At 42.5% G+C, this 17,257-nt stretch overlaps 1 protein-coding gene across 1 annotated transcript; it reads left to right on the top strand.

Moving 5' to 3' along the window:
• The first annotated feature begins 293 nt into the window (after positions 1-293).
• CHMP5 (charged multivesicular body protein 5) lies at positions 294-13,982 on the top strand. Its single transcript, XM_020905116.2, has 8 exons — positions 294-542; positions 1,391-1,495; positions 2,899-2,945; positions 5,685-5,778; positions 5,913-5,984; positions 10,138-10,246; positions 12,065-12,177; positions 13,285-13,982. The coding sequence occupies exons 1-8, from the start codon at positions 474-476 to the stop codon at positions 13,333-13,335; spliced, it is 660 nt and encodes a 219-aa protein (XP_020760775.1). The 5' UTR covers positions 294-473; the 3' UTR covers positions 13,336-13,982.
• Positions 13,983-17,257: the final 3,275 nt, after the last annotated feature.

Raw genomic sequence — 17,257 nt, 5'->3', positions numbered from 1 at the left:
GTCGCCTCGCGGTCTTCGCGCGCCCCCGCGGTCCGCCAGACCCGCGCTTGTTGCCCGCCCTGCGATGGTAGCTGGGCTGGGGCCCTCCACCCCGGTTCGGCTACTTCCCAGCCCCTCCCGGGCCTACCGGCCCCGCCCCTCGGAGCAGCCCCGCTCCAGGCCGGCTCAATTCCTCTGAAGCCGCCCCCTACCCCACCCACTCAGCCGAGGCCCCGCCTGGCTTATCTGGGGCCACGCCCACGCCCGCCGCCGGGGCCACGCCCCGTGATGACTCTCGGTCCCTCCCCTCCAACTTCCCGGAGCTCCCCTTCCCCGGAAGATCAGGCTGAAAATCCGGATAAAGGATTGGGAAACGCCAATAGGCACATTGCGCTTGCGCATGGGGGGCCGGAAGTCAAGTCGGAGACGGAGGTGACTCTGCTTCCGTTTCTGGTTTTGCTCCAGTGTTTAGGTTTTATTAGCGGCCGCCCAAGATGAACCGATTCTTCGGGAAAGCGAAACCCAAGGCTCCGCCGCCCAGCTTGACTGACTGCATTGGCACGGTGGGCACTTAGACTTGCTGACTAGGCTCAGGAACCCTGACACCCCTTAACCCGTCCACCCCCGACTTCGGCGTCTACTCCTGGCTCCCGGGCCCATTACACCTTAGCTCTCTCCACCACTTTCGTTCCTCTTACCCAAGTCATTGCTGACGCCACAAACCGGGGACCCCTAACCCACCATTGTTTAACCCTACTTGCGCCCCACCCCCTCTGGCGCTCGGTGCTGCGTCCACTCGCTGTTGACTGCCCTGGGCACCCCGACCAGCCATAGGCCCTGACACGCTTCCCACCTCATCCAGCCCTACCCCTTCCTCCTCTTCCGTCCCTCATCCTTCTCCGACGTCAGGAATCTCGGCTTGATATCCTAGCTCAGTATATCTGTAACCCAATCCTGGATCTGTTACACAAAATTCAGAACTCTAGCTCCTGTCACTAGGCCACCACCTTCTATCCAAGTGAACAGCGTTAGCTCTCCAGCCCTAGCCGGGGTCCATTGGGCAGTAACTCTTTTCACACACTTTCTGGTTGAACCCGCTGCTGGCCTAGTCTCCAATTCTTGGGAAACTTCGACTCAATCGAGTGATTCTCAAATTCTTTTTCTGCTCAAACACTTGAGGATGCCCCTAGAGTATTGGAATCTAGGGGGGTGGAATACAGTTTAACACCCCCCCCTCCCGCAGGATTTCTGAGAATCCCGACCCCCCACAATTAGGAATCGCTATTTTCAACCTTCACCATATGCTCTTCTTCATTTTTCCTTTCTTCCTCTATATTCATCCCTCCCCTACCACTTTTCATGTAAATGTATTGCAATAATTACCACTGCCTTTGATGTTTTTCCACTCAAGGTGGACAGCAGAGCAGAATCCATTGACAAGAAGATTTCTCGGCTGGATGCTGAACTAGTGAAGTATAAGGATCAGATCAAGAAGATGAGGGAGGGACCTGCAAAGGTAAGGTAGACAGCCCCTGCAGAAGTTGTGACACCTTGATTTGAGTACCTGTGGAAGTAGGGCCTGCTGGTGAGGGATATAGAAGAGATGCTCACAGTCTGGTAAAGGGAAAACATTTGTGACAGGGTGTCCTTCAAGGAGGAGAGTTTGCAGCCTGATATAAGAGGAAAACTGGGGCTTGACCTGGTGGAGAGATGTTGATCACACACACAGAAACATGTATGTGGGAATTAGCATATTCTACTGAGAACGTGGCAATCTGGACAGGCTGGGCCTGCTCAGACTAATGAGTTGCTTGGCTGGTCAGGTTAGGTATATATAATAGACTGGTTAAGGAATGGCATGTTGGGGAAAAGTACTAGTGTTCTATTAATACCATCACTACCTACTAGCTGTGACTTTTATAAAGTCACTTAATTTCTTACTTTCCTCTTCTGTTAGGAAGAAACATAGAGTGGTGTATGTAAGTGTATGGACTGTGAATTTGAGGTGCTTTTTTCTCCCCGCCCCATCTCTGTAACTTATTAGGCATTTAAGTGAGAGCAAGTTACTTAGCATCTGAACTTAGCAAACTGAACCTCAGCTTTCCAATCTGTAAAATGGGGATACTATCTACTTTATAGCATGAGATTAAACAAGGTAATTCATGTGACTTACATAGTACTATGTCTAGTGCATAGAAACAGTCAGTAAGTGTTAGGTATTATTATCATCTGTGAAGTAATAATACCTGCTTTTCCGTCTTCATTGGAGGAGACAAAGTGGTTTATGAAACAGTATAGAAAGCGAAGTGACCAGAGGATTTTCTCTGCCATCGTAGTTGGATGGCATGGAGTGAAGAGTGACCAGAGGCAGGACAGCCTACCTAGACTTGAGGAGATGAAAGCCTAAGTCATGGTGGTAGTCATGAGAATGACATGAGAGGAATCAATTTGAAAGTGAGTTCTGAAAATCTAACATGATGACAATGCATGAGGAGACAACAGAGAGAGGAAAGGTAAGGTTGGTGTAACAGTTTTCAGCCTAGAGAAGTGAGAGACTGGTGGGGCTGTTGTTAGTCATTTCCAAGGTGATAGCAGGTTTATGAGTTTGGGCATGGTGAGTTTGAGTGGAGAGCAGACTGTCCAAATGTGAAATCTCTCTAAGGCACCTGCGTATACAAAATTGGCCCTCTTGGAGTAGAAATAATATCCCCTAGAAAAGGAAATGTACTGAGATGTGGGATGAAAAGACTGAGGTGGGCTGGAGCTTAGAGCCCACTTGGGAGGTGGACAGTCTGGGAGCCACCATGTCTAGTGCTTTGAAGATGAGAGGAAGTAGGTATGTGAGTTTGAGGATATGGGATTCATTTACCATTTGTATATTTTCTACTTCCTTTCATTAAAATCTACTTTTCTTCCTAGAATATGGTCAAGCAGAAAGCCTTGCGGGTGTTAAAGCAAAAGCGGATGTAAGTTATATAAGTATGATCTCCTTTCCTCTAACAGGTTTAACCAAAAGGGAAATGGTCTTGTATTCCTTTAGATTTTCTTACCATTTTATAAGGGCTTCCCAAGCGGCATGGTAGTAAAGGACCCACCTGCCAGAGAGGTAGACGTAAGAGATGGGGGTTTGATCCCTGGGTCGGGAAGATCCCCTGGAGGAGGGCACAGCAACTCACTGCAGTATCCTTGTCTGGAGAATCCCAGGTACAGAGGAGCCTGGCAGGCTACAGTCCATAAGGTCGCAAGGAGTCGGACACAGCTGAAGCGACTTAGCACGCATGCACCACTTTATAAGCATTCTTCAGTTAATTGCAAATTTCATTTACACATACCGTTAACTAGAATTTCTCCCCCTGCATGTTCAGCAACATCTGTTGCACCACTGTCCATTTAAATAGAGCTTTTTGCTGTGATGGGAGATGTTTTCTGTCTGTGCTCGTCAGTACAATAGCTGTTAGCCACGTGTGCCTATTGAGCACTTGAAATGTGACTAGTATGACTAAGGAACTCAAGGTCCAATTTTATTTAATTTTAACAATTTAAGTAGCCATGTATGTCTAGTGGCTTCTGTATAGACTTCCCAAATCTGTAGAGTTTGATTCTCCCATTTAATTAGAGTGTGCCTTTAAAAATTTCATTTGTTTGCCTGTAAAATTGGGAAACTTGAAATATTTGTTCCCACCCATCAGAAGATTTAGCAGCCCTTAATTTGTTTTAGGAGAAGGCAGTGGCACCCCACTCCAGTACTCTTGCCTGGAAAATCCCATGGACAGAGGAGCCTGGTAGGCTGCAGTCCCTGGGGTCGCTACCAGTCGGACACGACTGAGCAACTTCACTTTCCCTTTTCACTTTCATGCATTGGAGAAGGCAATGGCAACCCACTCCAGTGTTCTTGCCTGGAGAATCCCAGGGACGGGGGAGCCTGGTGGGCTTCCATATATGGGGTCGCACAGAGTCGGACACGACTGAAGCGACTTAGCAGCAGCAGCAGCAGCAATTTGTTTTAAGTGACTGTGTCCCAGTGTTTGAGCAGAAACCCAACATTATCTTTGGTTCTTAACCTTGTGGGCTCTCCAGCTGATGAGACCCTCTTGAGGAGTGCAGGGGTCAGGTGGGATCAGCTGATAAAGAGCAGAAAGATTATTGGTATCTCTATTCTTGTTTACAAAATGACTTCTTATAAAGCATCAGGTACCATCTTACTCCTTTCAGATTAGACAGAGTTATAAAAAGAAAACTATGATGCCTAGAGCAATGAGAGTGTGTAGTAAAACTGTTAACCTCCTAAATTGATAGCATTGCAATTTTTTTATTAAAAAAATTTATTTATTTTTGGCTGCACCAAAAATAAATAATAAAACACACACCAAAATAATAAAACAAACACCAAAAAGGTCTTTGTTACTTTGCGCGCGCTTTCTCTAGTTGCGGAGAGTGGGGGCTACTTTTCCGTGCATCGAGTGGGCCTCTGATTGCAGTGGCTTCTCTTGTTACGGAGCACAGGCTCTAGGCATGAAAACTCAGTAGTTTCAGCTCACAGGTTCTAGAGCAATGGCTCAGTGCTTGTGGTGCTTGGGCTTAGTTGCCCCACAACATGTGGGATCTTCCCGGACCAGAGTTTGAACCCATGTCCCCTGCATTGGCAGGTGGGTTCTTATCCACTGGGCCACCAGGGAAGTCCAGCATTGCAATTTTTAAGTAGCTTTTTTTTTTTCGATAAAAGAATACAGGTTCACTGTGGAAACTTGGCGAGTACATAAACATGAATAGAAGAAGAGAAAATTCACCAAGAGTCCTATTGCCAGAAATAACCACCTTTAAAATGCTAATTTCTTACAGTTTCTTTCTCTGCTTGTGCATACATGGTACATGTGCATATAATCTTTTAGAAGGAAACAAATGGCATGTATTTTATCAGTTATCCTTTTCTACTTAATGTTGTATCACAAGTATTTCTGTCCTTCTAAATATTTTTTGGAAACATATTTTTTTAATGGTGTGATAATATTCCACCACCATTTGCCTGCATCATTGACCGTTTTTCTTCTGGTTGAATGGTTAGATGGTTTTCAAATACTGTATAAAGACTTTAGTGATATAAGTCTTTGAGACATATAAGACTTTGATATAAAACTTTATTTAAAAAAAAAATAGTTGGAGTGCCAGGCAGTATATTAGGTTGGATAGATTACCTATTTATGGATACAAGATTAATAAAATAACAATACCAGTGCTCAAGCAGTTCAGTGTACTGGAAAAAGTTTCACTGTATGTACGAAGAACCTTAAATATAGTCTTGCTCCTTCCCCCTAAGAATTCCACATCTGAGAATTTAGCATTGAAAATAATTTAAAACATAAAAACTTATATTAAGACTTCTTAGCAATGTAGAAAACAGCACTAATAATGTTAAGTGGAAAACAGTGTTATAGTTAAAGTACATTCCAAGGAAGAAGATTGGAGGAACATCAAATGATGTTTGTGTAAGATGGATTAAATTGTTTTTCACATTTTTTATGTACGTTTGTTAAGGTTTGTTGTTTAAGAAGATTCTCTTATCTAGCATTACAGACACTTTCTTCCTGAAGAGTTTTTTTTTTTTTTTTTTTTTTGGAAAAAAAGTAATTTATTTGCATTGCTTCCATTTTTTATTCCTGAAGAGTTCTATCTGCCTCACATTACTGTTTTCATTTGACTCTGAAAAGGTACGAGCAGCAGCGGGACAATCTCGCCCAGCAGTCATTTAATATGGAACAAGCCAACTACACCATCCAGTCATTGAAGGACACCAAGACCACGGTACTCCCAAAGCACTTTTTCCCATGGTTTCATTTTATTTTTGTGCTCCTGTGCTCTTTTTCCTATAGTTTTTAAAAGACAGTTTAACCATCATGGCTTCTTAAGAGATGGTATGTTCTCTTTCTTTTTTTTAGGTTGATGCTATGAAATTGGGAGTAAAGGAAATGAAGAAAGCATACAAGCAAGTGAAAATTGACCAGATTGAGGTGAGATGTTTGCTGATTTCTGTGAGAATGCACACTGGTTTCTCAAAGCGTCCACATGAAAATGTATGTGATGGGAAGAGCCCAGGAGAGGGACGGAATCTTGGGCCTCCCGTTCACTAATGGAGTAACTTTGGGAAAGAGCGTCAAAGGTCCTCACTGTTAACCTAAGGATCCTAATACCACATGCAGTTATTATGCTGCTGCTGCTGCTAGGTCGCTTCAGCCGTGTCCGACTCTGTGCGACCCCGTAGACGGCAGTCCACCAGGCTCCTCCGTCCCTGGGATTCTCCAGGCAAGAATACTGGAGTGGGTTGCCATTCCCTTCTCCAACATATGCATGCGTGCTAAGTCGCTTCAGTCGTGTCTGACTCTATTCGACCCTGTGGACAGCAGCCCACCAGGCTCCTCTGTCCACAGGATTCTCTAGTTATTATGACGGTGAAATAAATGAGCTGGTGTATCTAAATGCACAATGCCTGGCACATAATAAACACCCAGTGAATAAACGCCCAATTTCCTTTTACTACTAACTCATTTAATGATTTTTAGTCATGTTGCGTCAATTGTAAAGTAGTGATGTTGCTGCTCATCTCCCAGAATTGTCCGCAATTAACATTTTGGACAATATATGTAAAGTACCTAGCATGGTTCCTGGTATAGAATTGGTTCCCTTTTCTAGTAATTCTCTCTAGATTCCCTGCCCACCCCCACCCCCAGTTTTATTGAGATACACTTGATATATAATAGAGTGTAAGTTGAAGGTGTACAGTGGAGTGATTTGAAATATACAGTGAAATGGTTATCACTGTAAGATCACCTCACATAATTACTGTTACTTTTTGTGGTGAGAATATTTGAGGTTTACTTTCCTAGCAACTTTCAAGTATTGTTAAATATAATCACCACACTGTACTTTAGATCCCCTGAACTTAGTCATCTTTTTTTTTAAGGTTATATTTCATTTATAGTTATTATAAAATATTGACTGTGTTCCCTGTGTTGTACAATATATCCTTATAGCTTATTTATTTTATACATAGTAGTTTGTGCCTCTTGATCACCTCCCCCTATCTCTTTAGGTTTTTAATAATAATGTCCCTAAAATGAGCATTTCTTTCTTGAGATCATGTTTTAGCTGGGGTGGTGAGCCCTAGGAGCTCGGCATCTCTTAACTCTGTCAGTTGAGCAGCCCAGATGGCAGACAGGATTAGCAGAGGGAGTGGTGATGGTCAGAGGAGAAGGCTTCTCTGCACATATGATAGTGGTCTTTCCCCCTAAACACTCAGTAGAATGTCTCTTTCTAAGAGGGCAGGGACTCAGTTTTATTCACTATTCCCAAGTGTATTCCCAAGTGCTGCAAACAGTTCCTGGCCTTCGGTTTGTTGAGTGGTTGGTGAACAAATGAAGGAGAGGCTCTTCAGCACCATAAAGCGGGTCTGCCCCATTTAGCGATGTTCCTAGTGTGTCTCCAGCATCTTACTGCTTCTGCACGGTGCTCCCTGATGGTTCCAGTCTTCAGTGAGTGAAGGCGTTCCTCTCATCTTGCTGTTTTCCAGCACCCCTCCTTATACTGCTGGGACCCTCTCTAGTCCTCCACCAGTTTCTGCTTCCAAGAATTTAGGCTTAGTGATAGAGATTCACTGAGAAAAATGTTCTGAGTATGCTTGCCTTATTTGTATCATATTATTCGATAATCAAACAATGAACTGAATTTTATTTTCTACTTTCAGGGTTCCTTGTGTTTTAATTAGTGCTGTTTAACGAACAAAATAGAAATTTTGGTATTTCTGGTTTTCTGTATGTTTCGTTTTTCACTTGTGGTTGTCTGGCTGTCTCCCCACCTGATTTTCCTTCTCCTGTCCTCTAATACAGGTCCCCAACCTTTTTGGCACCAGGGACCAGTTTTGTGGAAGACAGTCTTTCCACAGACTGGGGGGTGGGCAGTGGTTTCAGGATGATACAAGCACATTACATTTATTGTGCATTTTATATCTATTATTATTACATTGTGATCTATGATGAAATAATTATATAGCTCACCATAATGCGGAATCCATGGGAGCCCTGAGCTTGTTTCCGTGCAACTAGATGGTCCCATCTGGGGGTTTTGATATGAGTCTGCAAGCAATTGATTTATTATGGTCTTTGTGCAATCAAACTTCTCTGCTAACGATACTCTCTATTTGAAGCCACTCGCCAGCACTAGCATCCCCACCTTAGCTCTACCTCAGATCATCAGGCGTTAGATTCTCTAAGGGGCGTGCAACCTAGATCCCTTGCATGCATGGTTCACAGTAGGGTTCATGCTCCTATGAGAATCTAATGCTGCTGACACTGATCTGACAGGAGGTGGAGCTCAGGCAGTAAAGTCAGTGATGGGGAACAACTAAAAATACAGGTGAAACATCACTTACTCACAGCTCACCTACTGTGAGGCCCAGTTCCTAACAGGCCGTGGACCAGTACTGGTCTGTAGCCTGGGGGTTGGGGACCCCTGCCCTAATAGGCTTGCTTGCATAATAGGTGGAGAGCCCCTTTCTTAACTTTTTTGATGTGTATGGGTGTGTGTCTTTGACTGGGCTGGATAGTTTGAATCCCATTTGTTTTCCTAAAATATTTCACTTGAAAAGCATTTTTATTGTTTTCTAGTGCTCATTTTAAAACTTTGCCTCTACATGTGTGTTCTCCTATTTCTTTTTGTATTTCCCAATTTCTGTGGTCCAGTCTAGTGCTTGTATTTGTTTTGTATTCCTTTTGTTTGTTTTTGCAGAATTGAACCTGCTAATTCTTTGTGATGATTTTTTTCCTGTGCCTATCCTGGAGTCTATTGCTAGAAATCCTACTCTTTCTAATAGGATTATGAGATCCTATTAGATATAAAAAAATTTCAGATCACTCTGAAATTTTGGGTGACTTATCTTGATATGTAAAAGTCTAAAATGAGTTCGGTTTGATTAGTTATGTTATTTTCACCCTCTTAATTATTGTTTCAGCCAGTGCTTCTCTGCGTAGCAGACTGTTAAAGTATATGCAATGTGGTAGTTTGGTACTTGGAAACAGAAAGCATTTTCTTTTTAAAAAATATTTTTCTCCATTTTATTTTCTATCCCTTATGTGGAAAAACAAACCTCTAATTTGGGGGTGAGGAAGGAGTTTTTAAACGTTTTGCATTGCTCTAAAAATTCTGAAGAATAAGCAGTGTTGATTTAGAACGTCTGCATTATCAGCAGGAGTCCATTCCCCTCTGTGTGGAATTTTCAGCATATGAAAAACAAATTGTTCTGTACATCCTTAACATAAGAGACAATATATAGTATTAAGTGTTTAGTGTTTGACACATATTATGACATATGTTATTACAATAAATCATTACCTATGAAGAATGGCTATTAATAACCTCATTTTATAGATGAGCAAATTAAGCCTAAGAGAAATTACTTTTCATTGAATATGAAATAAAACTTTTGAATACTGAATAAAACTTTAGCTTGGTAATGTTTAACCACAGTCTGCTCTTCTTATCATTATACTAACTGCCCTTTATTACGCTATACCACTTCTCAAATGGGTTTTACATTCTTTGTGGCCCTTTAGTAGTTTCCTAGTAAAGTACAGATAGATTATTCCCAGATGATATATGCCGTCGGTCAATTTTTTTTTCACCAGCCTTGTCTCAGATATCAAGCCTACGCTGAATCCACTTCTGTTTCGCCATGGAGGGTGGGCCCAGTACAACTTTTTGTACCATCCAGTTGTTTCTGCTACTGCTTCCTTACCCTCCACAGTGCAGTCAGTTTTGGGCTGAGTTGAGAAGCGTAATGTCTCAGTTACTTTCTTTTCTCTTAACTTGAAGATTTTTGATAGTGTAAATGTTGCTTGATTTCCTGTTTCAAACAAACTGTCTGTAAAGAGAGAGATGGGCATCTCTTCTTGTAATAGCACTTTGATTTTCCACGAAGCATCTTAAATTCAAATGCAAGATTACTGATTCTGTTCTTTATTTTTCAAGTTTACATTTTTACCACCAAAAATAGGGGAAGATTATGTGGTCCATGGCTTTTTTCTAAGATTCAGGGGAGAGAATAGAGACAGGGGGTAGTTAGGGATAAATGGTAAGAATTGAATAAAAATCCTGTCATATATATTTTTGTAGGATCTACAAGACCAGCTAGAGGATATGATGGAAGATGCAAATGAAATCCAAGAAGCACTGAGTCGTAGTTATGGCACCCCAGAATTAGATGAAGATGACCTCGAAGCAGGTAAGTTATAGGAAAAGCAATGTATATGTAGCCTAGCGTCTGAAAGGAACAACTGTCAGGGATCTTTTCTCCCAAGCATTAGAGAAGATTTCTATGAGGGTTCCCTAAAAATTCACCTGTGGTACAGGCTGTGGGCACAGGGCTTGGGCAGCAGCCACATCAGACCGGCATACCTCACCAACTCTCAGGTGGACAAGCTCTGAAGCAACATCCGGGCAAAGGCCTGTGCTGACCCGGTGCTTGGTAACCAAACACTGTCATTTCCTGCCATTTTTTTTTTTCTCTTCATTTTCCTGCTTGAGTCCTCTTCCTCAGAACAGTAAAGCCAATCAAGAAACAGTAGTTGGCAGATACTGATACTTAGTGGGCATCAGTTACTGTATGCCAGGCCCTGTGTTAGATGCTGGGGATTCAGCACTGAAGAAAACCAACACCATCCCTGCACTCCTGGACCTTCTCCTCTAGCAGGGGCAAGAAACTGCATGAGTTAAAGAGCACAGACTGATGGGAAGAAGTAGTATGGGGTACCATGGGAACATAGAGGAATCCAACCTAATTGGGAGTCACAGACAGGCATAGGACCCGAAGGATTAGCACAGGTTAGCAAGATGGAATGGAAGGGGTTGTTAAGAAGCGGCCTCACGGAGAGTTGTTTAGAAACTGTTGCTGTAGTCCATTTAAGACATGATGGTGCCTGAGACTAAGGCGGTGGCAGCAAAGATAGGGAGAAGTGGACATACTGAAGAAATTTTAGAAGGTTGAATGGACAGGACCTAATGATTGATTAGATGTGGAGAGAGAGGGAGATGTCAAAGATGTTTGTCAGTTTCTAGCATGAGTAACTGGGTTTTCTGTTGGATGATGGCCCTGTCCCATTACTACTACTTTGTCTCCATGTTCTTGCTTTGACTATAACCTCCCCTTCTCTCCCCCCTACCCTGTTTATTTCTGCTTCCTTATTTCTCATCTTGAGTTTCCTCTGATGAGTTTCTACCTGCTGTTGCTATTCCCCCTGCTCACTTCCAACTTTGCCATAGATTTACTTTTAAAACCTGATCTCATGTCATGGTCACTGTCTATACAACAATCTCATGCCTTCTCTCACTGGCTGTTTTCAAGTTCATCAGTAAATGGAAAAGAATTTTTTACATTTGTTATTGTCAGGATTTTCTAATTTGAATTGGCCTACTAATAACTATACAGTCTTCTCATGAATACTAGGGCCTTATAAACCTGTGGGAAATAGTTGTTTTGTTTTGTTTTAATTTTTTTTCATGGACTTTTACCACCCCAGTTTCCTTGAAAATTCCTTATAATAGCCATCTTTTATTTTGAAAATCGAAATTAACAATCCCTTCTCTGTTTTTAAATTTTCATCTTATTGCAAATAATTTAGCTGACTTTCGTAACATTAACTGCCAACTTTCTTTTTCTTAAATTATTTATTTATTTATTTTAATTAAAGGAAATTTTTTTTTGGCTGCACTGGGTCTTAGTTGCAGTGCACAGGCTCTTCATTGCTGAGTGTGGGCTTTCTCATTGTAGTGAACAGGAGCTACTCTGGTTGTGGTGCTTCTCATGAGAAGCAATGGGCTTCTCATTGTGGTAGCTTCTCATTGCCGGCCACGTGGGCTCAGTAGTTGTGGCACATTGGCTTAGTTGCCCTGCGGCGTGTGGAATCTTAGTTCCGAGACCAGGGATCAAACCCATGGCTTCTGCATTGGCACAGATTCTTAACCACTGGGCCACCAGGGAAGTCATCCCTAGCCTCCAATTTTTTTGCTTACATTTTTTAAAATGTTGACTGTTTCAACTTAGAGTTGGATGCACTGGGTGATGAGCTTCTGGCTGATGAAGACAGTTCTTATCTGGATGAAGCAGCAGCTGCACCCGCAATTCCAGAAGGTGTTCCCACTGACACGAAGAACAAGGTGAAAGCTTTTTCTGTTCATATTTTCTGTGCAAAATGGTAAAGACTTTATGCTTGATCATCAGCCTGGGCATCTAAAAGGTATTAAGCAAGAACAAGGAAAGACTGTCACTATTTTGGGAACCCTTTGAAGCCCAGTTTCCCTACATTGGACTGTGGTTGGTCTTCCCCACTTTACCCCCCATTCCTCCTTGCGCTTGGAGTTGCCTTAATCTTTTTCTACTGCCCATGCCGTCCGCACCACTCTGAGCCAGCTGCATAGGTTGTTTTTTCTCAGCATTCCTGAAATAGTTTTTATTAACACTACCATAGCTCACCTTTTTAAACCCCTGGTAACAGGTTCCTGAAGCATGTATGTTATTTCCATGTTTAGAAGATCACAGATTCCTGATTTAAATGTGCTCTTGAGCTATGGTTTCTGAATTGATAGTCACTGCCTGTGGGTGCATGCTTAGTCGCTCAGTCATGTTTGACTCTCTGTGACCCCATGGACTATGGCCCACCAGGCTCCTCTGTCCATGGGATTCTCCAGGCAAGAATACTGGAGTGGGTCGCCATGCCCTCCTCCAGGGGATCTTCCTGACCCCGGGGTCAAACCTGGGTCTCCTGCACTGCAGGCCAATTCTGTCTGAACCACCAGGGACGCCCAGTCACTGCCTAGAAGCCTGTAGTAAAGTATGAGATGGCAGTGACTCCTGCCCTGGGCACCACTCCTTCGAGGATTGGTGAGGCTGCAAGAGGTACTGTTCCACTTTAGGGACCAGAGTGAAAGTGGGAGTCTGGAGGCAAGTGCTCACTCTGCAGCCTTTACTGTGGCCACTCCTCAAGTCCTGGACACTCGCAGCCGCCTCTCCCCGTTCCAGGTTTACTCTCTCACTCTTCCCTTACTCTGCAGAGTCGTCCCTTTTGATCCCTTCCATTTCTTTTTCTGGTTTATCACTTGCCACTTTACCTCTCTTGAAAAAAAGCTTGTTTTCATCTTCTCAGTGAGATTTTTGTTTTCATTGATTAACCACTTGGAAATGAATTTTGACCACTAAATGTTTGAAATCAGTTTTTTTTTAAGTCAGTTGGAAAATAGTGACACTGAACAACTCTCTTTTCACAGGATGGAGTCCTGGTGGATGAATTTGGATTGCCACAGATCCCTGCTTCGTAGACTTGCATCATTCAAGTACATCGTGTAAAATAAACTCGTATTCTGGGACTGGGGAATATTTATCTTTCCAAGTTTGCCATAACAGATTTAGGTTTCTTTCCTTTCCTTGGAGGAAAAATTAATTCCCCCCCCGCCCCCCCGATAAGAGACTCATTGCTTGGAGGAGGCTTTCTTTATACTAAATTTTTATTCCTTTTCTCCTATGAAAGACTAACTTACTTAAAACTATCATTGGGTATGTTCGTCCATCTTAATTCCTTAATAATAATTTTGAAATAAAACCAAGGAAATGGAAATCTTTTAAGTTCTGTGACAGCATATCTCCACAATCTCAAACTAACCTGATAAATTGATGGAAAAGCTGAGATTGGTGGGACTGTGCATATTATGATTTAAAACCATTTTCTCTTGTGGTGACATAGGTTGGTTAAAGTGATGGCCTTTTTGGGTGAGTTTTGTTGTGTCTTGTGAGTAAATCATTACTGTGTCCAGTATTGGAATGGAATTATCACTACTGTATCATGGGTGGATATTTTGATTCTGTGGTTCCTTCAGTATTACAGCCGACTTGTAATCAGTAATGAATATTTCTTGATATTTAATGTATAGGACATTTATTTATACTCAATAAATATTTTTCAAAAGGATATTATTTTAATAATACCTCAGTTTGAAATCTCCACTACAGAAACCAAATTTAATATAATTTTAATGTCAATTCAGCTTAAAAACTACAGAAATCAAATTTAACGGGCAGCATTGTGGTGCTGTGGTTGATCCCCAGCCTTTTTGACCCCAGGGGTTGGTTTGGTGGAAGACAGTTTTCCCATGGGGCTGGGGTGCTGGGGTGGGGTGGTTTCAGGATGATTCAAGCGCAGTACGTTCATTGTGCATGTGCACTCAGTCGTGTCTGACTCTTTGCAGCCCCATGAACTGCAGCCCAACGGGCTCCTCTGTCTATGGAATTGTCCAGGCAAGTACTGGGATGGGTTGCCATTTCCTACTCCAGGGGATCTTCCACACCCAGGATTTGAACCCGAGTCTCTCGCATCTCCTGCATTGGCAGGTGGATTCTTTACCACTGCATCACCATTTATTGTGCACTTTATTTTTATTACTAATACAGCAACTCCACTTCAGATCATCAAGCGTTGGATCCCAGAGGTTGAGGACCCCTGGTGTAGAGGAAAGAGCAAGGAGCAATCCAGGCTTGGGCCCTGGGTGTGCATCTAATCACTACTAAGTAGCCTCTTCACACCTCTCAACTTCTGTTTCCTTACTAGTAAATCATGCTTACCTCCTGAGGCTTTTGTGAGCAATAATTGAGGTAATTGTCTTGAGTACTTTGTTAACTGCCAAAGGTATTATTAACAGTATGAGGAATTATTAATAATAGATTAATAGTTATTAACATTAAAAAACAGGGGTTGGGAGTTCCCTGCTAGTCCAGTGGTTAGCACTCAGAACTTTCACTATCATAGCCCTTGATACAGGTCCCTGGTCAGGGAACTAAGATCCTGTGCAGCCAAAAATAAAAACCCAGGGGCTTTATTCCTTTCTTGGGAGGTGCCTGGTGGTGCTGCAGCAAATCCAAATTCCTGCCAGATTTCAGGGTCTTAAATGACCCATCCTCCCTTCTGCCAGCCTCGCTGGGGGCCTCACAAAGTCACTTGCACCAGCCTTTCGTGTGTCGCAAATCAATAAACATTTCTTGAACACCAGCTCCGCAGAGTATACCAACCCAAGGGATGCCAAGAACAGTCACAGCTCCTTTCCCACGACTTCACTGTCTAAGTTATAGGTGAGAATGGAACACAGATGTAACCCTTTCCCACCCCCACCAACCTCACACTTGCAGAAACCTTCCAGTGGCACAAACACTACATTATTCATCATTACCTTCTTGAAACCTTCCTTGGCTTCCTGACAAGTTCTCACTCAGCCCTTTAAATATTTCTTCCATTGTCGTTCCTGTCTTGGACTTCTTAGTCTTCATAGTTTCCCTGAGATACCTCACGCCCATGATTTTAACTATTACCTATGAACTAATGACTCAAAATAATTCACTAACTTAGACCCCTTTCCTTATTCTTATTTTCAGTTCTGGGTATTCCTAATTAAATGTCCTACCACTACCTAGAACCTAACATCCAAGTTAAGCTCATTACCTTGAGCTTCATACTCAGTCAGCATTCCTGCTGTATTTCATATCTTGCCACTGTTAAATATATGGGTCATATCTCTGACCCATATATTGCCAGTTTTAATGAGTGATATTTAGTCCTCCAGCTAGACTTATTTAGTACATTGGATACCAGTGAACAATCATTCTATCAAAATCACTCTTCCCTTGGCTTTTGTGATGGTACTCTCTGGTTCTTCTGTTCTGACTATTCCACTGTTTCTTCCAAGACTCCTGTCTGAAATCCTCATCTCTCCAGCCCTGTAATGTTAGTCTTCCTCAGGAGTCTAGCCTTTATCAACCATATTTCTTTGTCTGCTCACTTATATTTAACAATCTCAACTATTCTCATGGCTTTAACTGTGGACTTAGAAGGCTATACAAATCTATACTTATATCCCTGGTCTTGCCCTGGAGTTTCAGAATCCTATTTATATCCAGCTATCGCCTGATTGTTATTTGGATGTTCTAGAAGCCCACAGACACTTTACATTCAAATGGCCAAGAAACCCATTGTCTCTCCCCCCAGACCTGACTCTCCTGTTTTGTGTGCCTCAGCTAATGGAGCTGTTTTCCTCCATCATTCAAAACAGAAAGCTCTTGAGCTGTCCTTGATGCCTACATTTTGCCTCATCCTACATATTCAATTATAATTATTAAACCCTACTTCTAACTCCTTAATGTTTCTCAAATCCAGCCCCTCCTTTCCTCTCGCAGCTGTCTGGCTTGGACACCCCTCACGTAGCCTCTCCAAATACATGACCTGCTTTCTCCTCTTGCATAATTTCACTTCCTTGAGTCCATTCATCACACACAGCTGTACTGATCTTTCTAAAATACAAATCTGACCACATCATTCTCTTACTTAAAGTCATGGTTCCTGACACCTCCAACAAGACGTAGAAAGCTGCCTATGAGTTGGACCCTGTCTCTCTGTAATGGTTTATTGCATAGTCTCTTCATAACAGGGTTCTCTTTCATATAGAGCAGCAGTCCCCAACCTTTTTGGCACCAGAAACCAGTTTCATGGAAGACATTTTTTTCCCCCATGGGGTGGGGGGGATGATTCAAGTCCACTACATTTATTGTTCACTTTATTCCTATTATTATTACATCAGCTTCACCTCAGATCATCAGGCATTATATCCCAAAGGTTGGGGACCCCTGATTTAGAGAACTGCCTCCCTGATTACAAATGAGTGATTATTGTGAAAATACCAATTAGAGTAGCCCTATTTTTATTTCTCTCCTACGGGAGTGGGCTTGTAACCAGGCTGTGCCTATTGAAGTTCATCTCCCCAATTTTATAAATGGAAATTAGGGGAAATGCTTCCCTTTAAATATATCTATATCTATCTACCTACCTATCTACCTACCTATCTTATCTATATATCTGTCTGATAAGTTTGAGATATTGAGTCTAGAGAGTAGCCAAGAAGCAGAATGAAAGAATCCTCATGCGACTGAGCCTTGACTTCTGATTCTTGAGATTCTCAGATGGCTCCAAGTCTCTGCAGCTCTTCCTTTAGTTCTGCGAGCTGAGAATTCTGCCAACAACCCCCCTTTTCTGTTTAAACTGATTGGACATGGGTTCCTGTCACTTGCTAGTAAGAGTCCTGAAAATTTTCTCTGTAGCATCTGCTTGTTATGTGCTTAATAACTGTTTCTAGTTCCCCTGCATCTGCCATACAGTCACGATTCCCTGCCTCTGCTCATATAGCTTCCCCTCCCTGGAGCTGG

The sequence above is a fragment of the Odocoileus virginianus genome, chromosome 31, assembly GCF_023699985.2.
Source record: "Odocoileus virginianus isolate 20LAN1187 ecotype Illinois chromosome 31, Ovbor_1.2, whole genome shotgun sequence".
Classification (NCBI taxonomy): domain Eukaryota; kingdom Metazoa; phylum Chordata; class Mammalia; order Artiodactyla; family Cervidae; genus Odocoileus; species Odocoileus virginianus.
The sequence above is the reverse complement of the archived record's forward strand: the minus strand, read 5'-3'. Positions and strand labels throughout refer to the sequence as shown.

What these genes read in the sequence shown, in the direction of transcription:
- CHMP5 (XM_020905116.2), top strand. Translation starts at nt 474, where the DNA reads ATGAACCGATTCTTCGGGAAAGCGAAACCCAAGGCTCCGCCGCCCAGC. An exon ending in GTGTTAAAGCAAAAGCGGAT is followed by an intron (nt 2,946 to 5,684) that starts GTAAGTTATATA and finishes GACTCTGAAAAG; the next exon opens with GTACGAGCAGCAGCGGGACA. An exon ending in TGAAGGACACCAAGACCACG is followed by an intron (nt 5,779 to 5,912) that starts GTACTCCCAAAG and finishes TCTTTTTTTTAG; the next exon opens with GTTGATGCTATGAAATTGGG.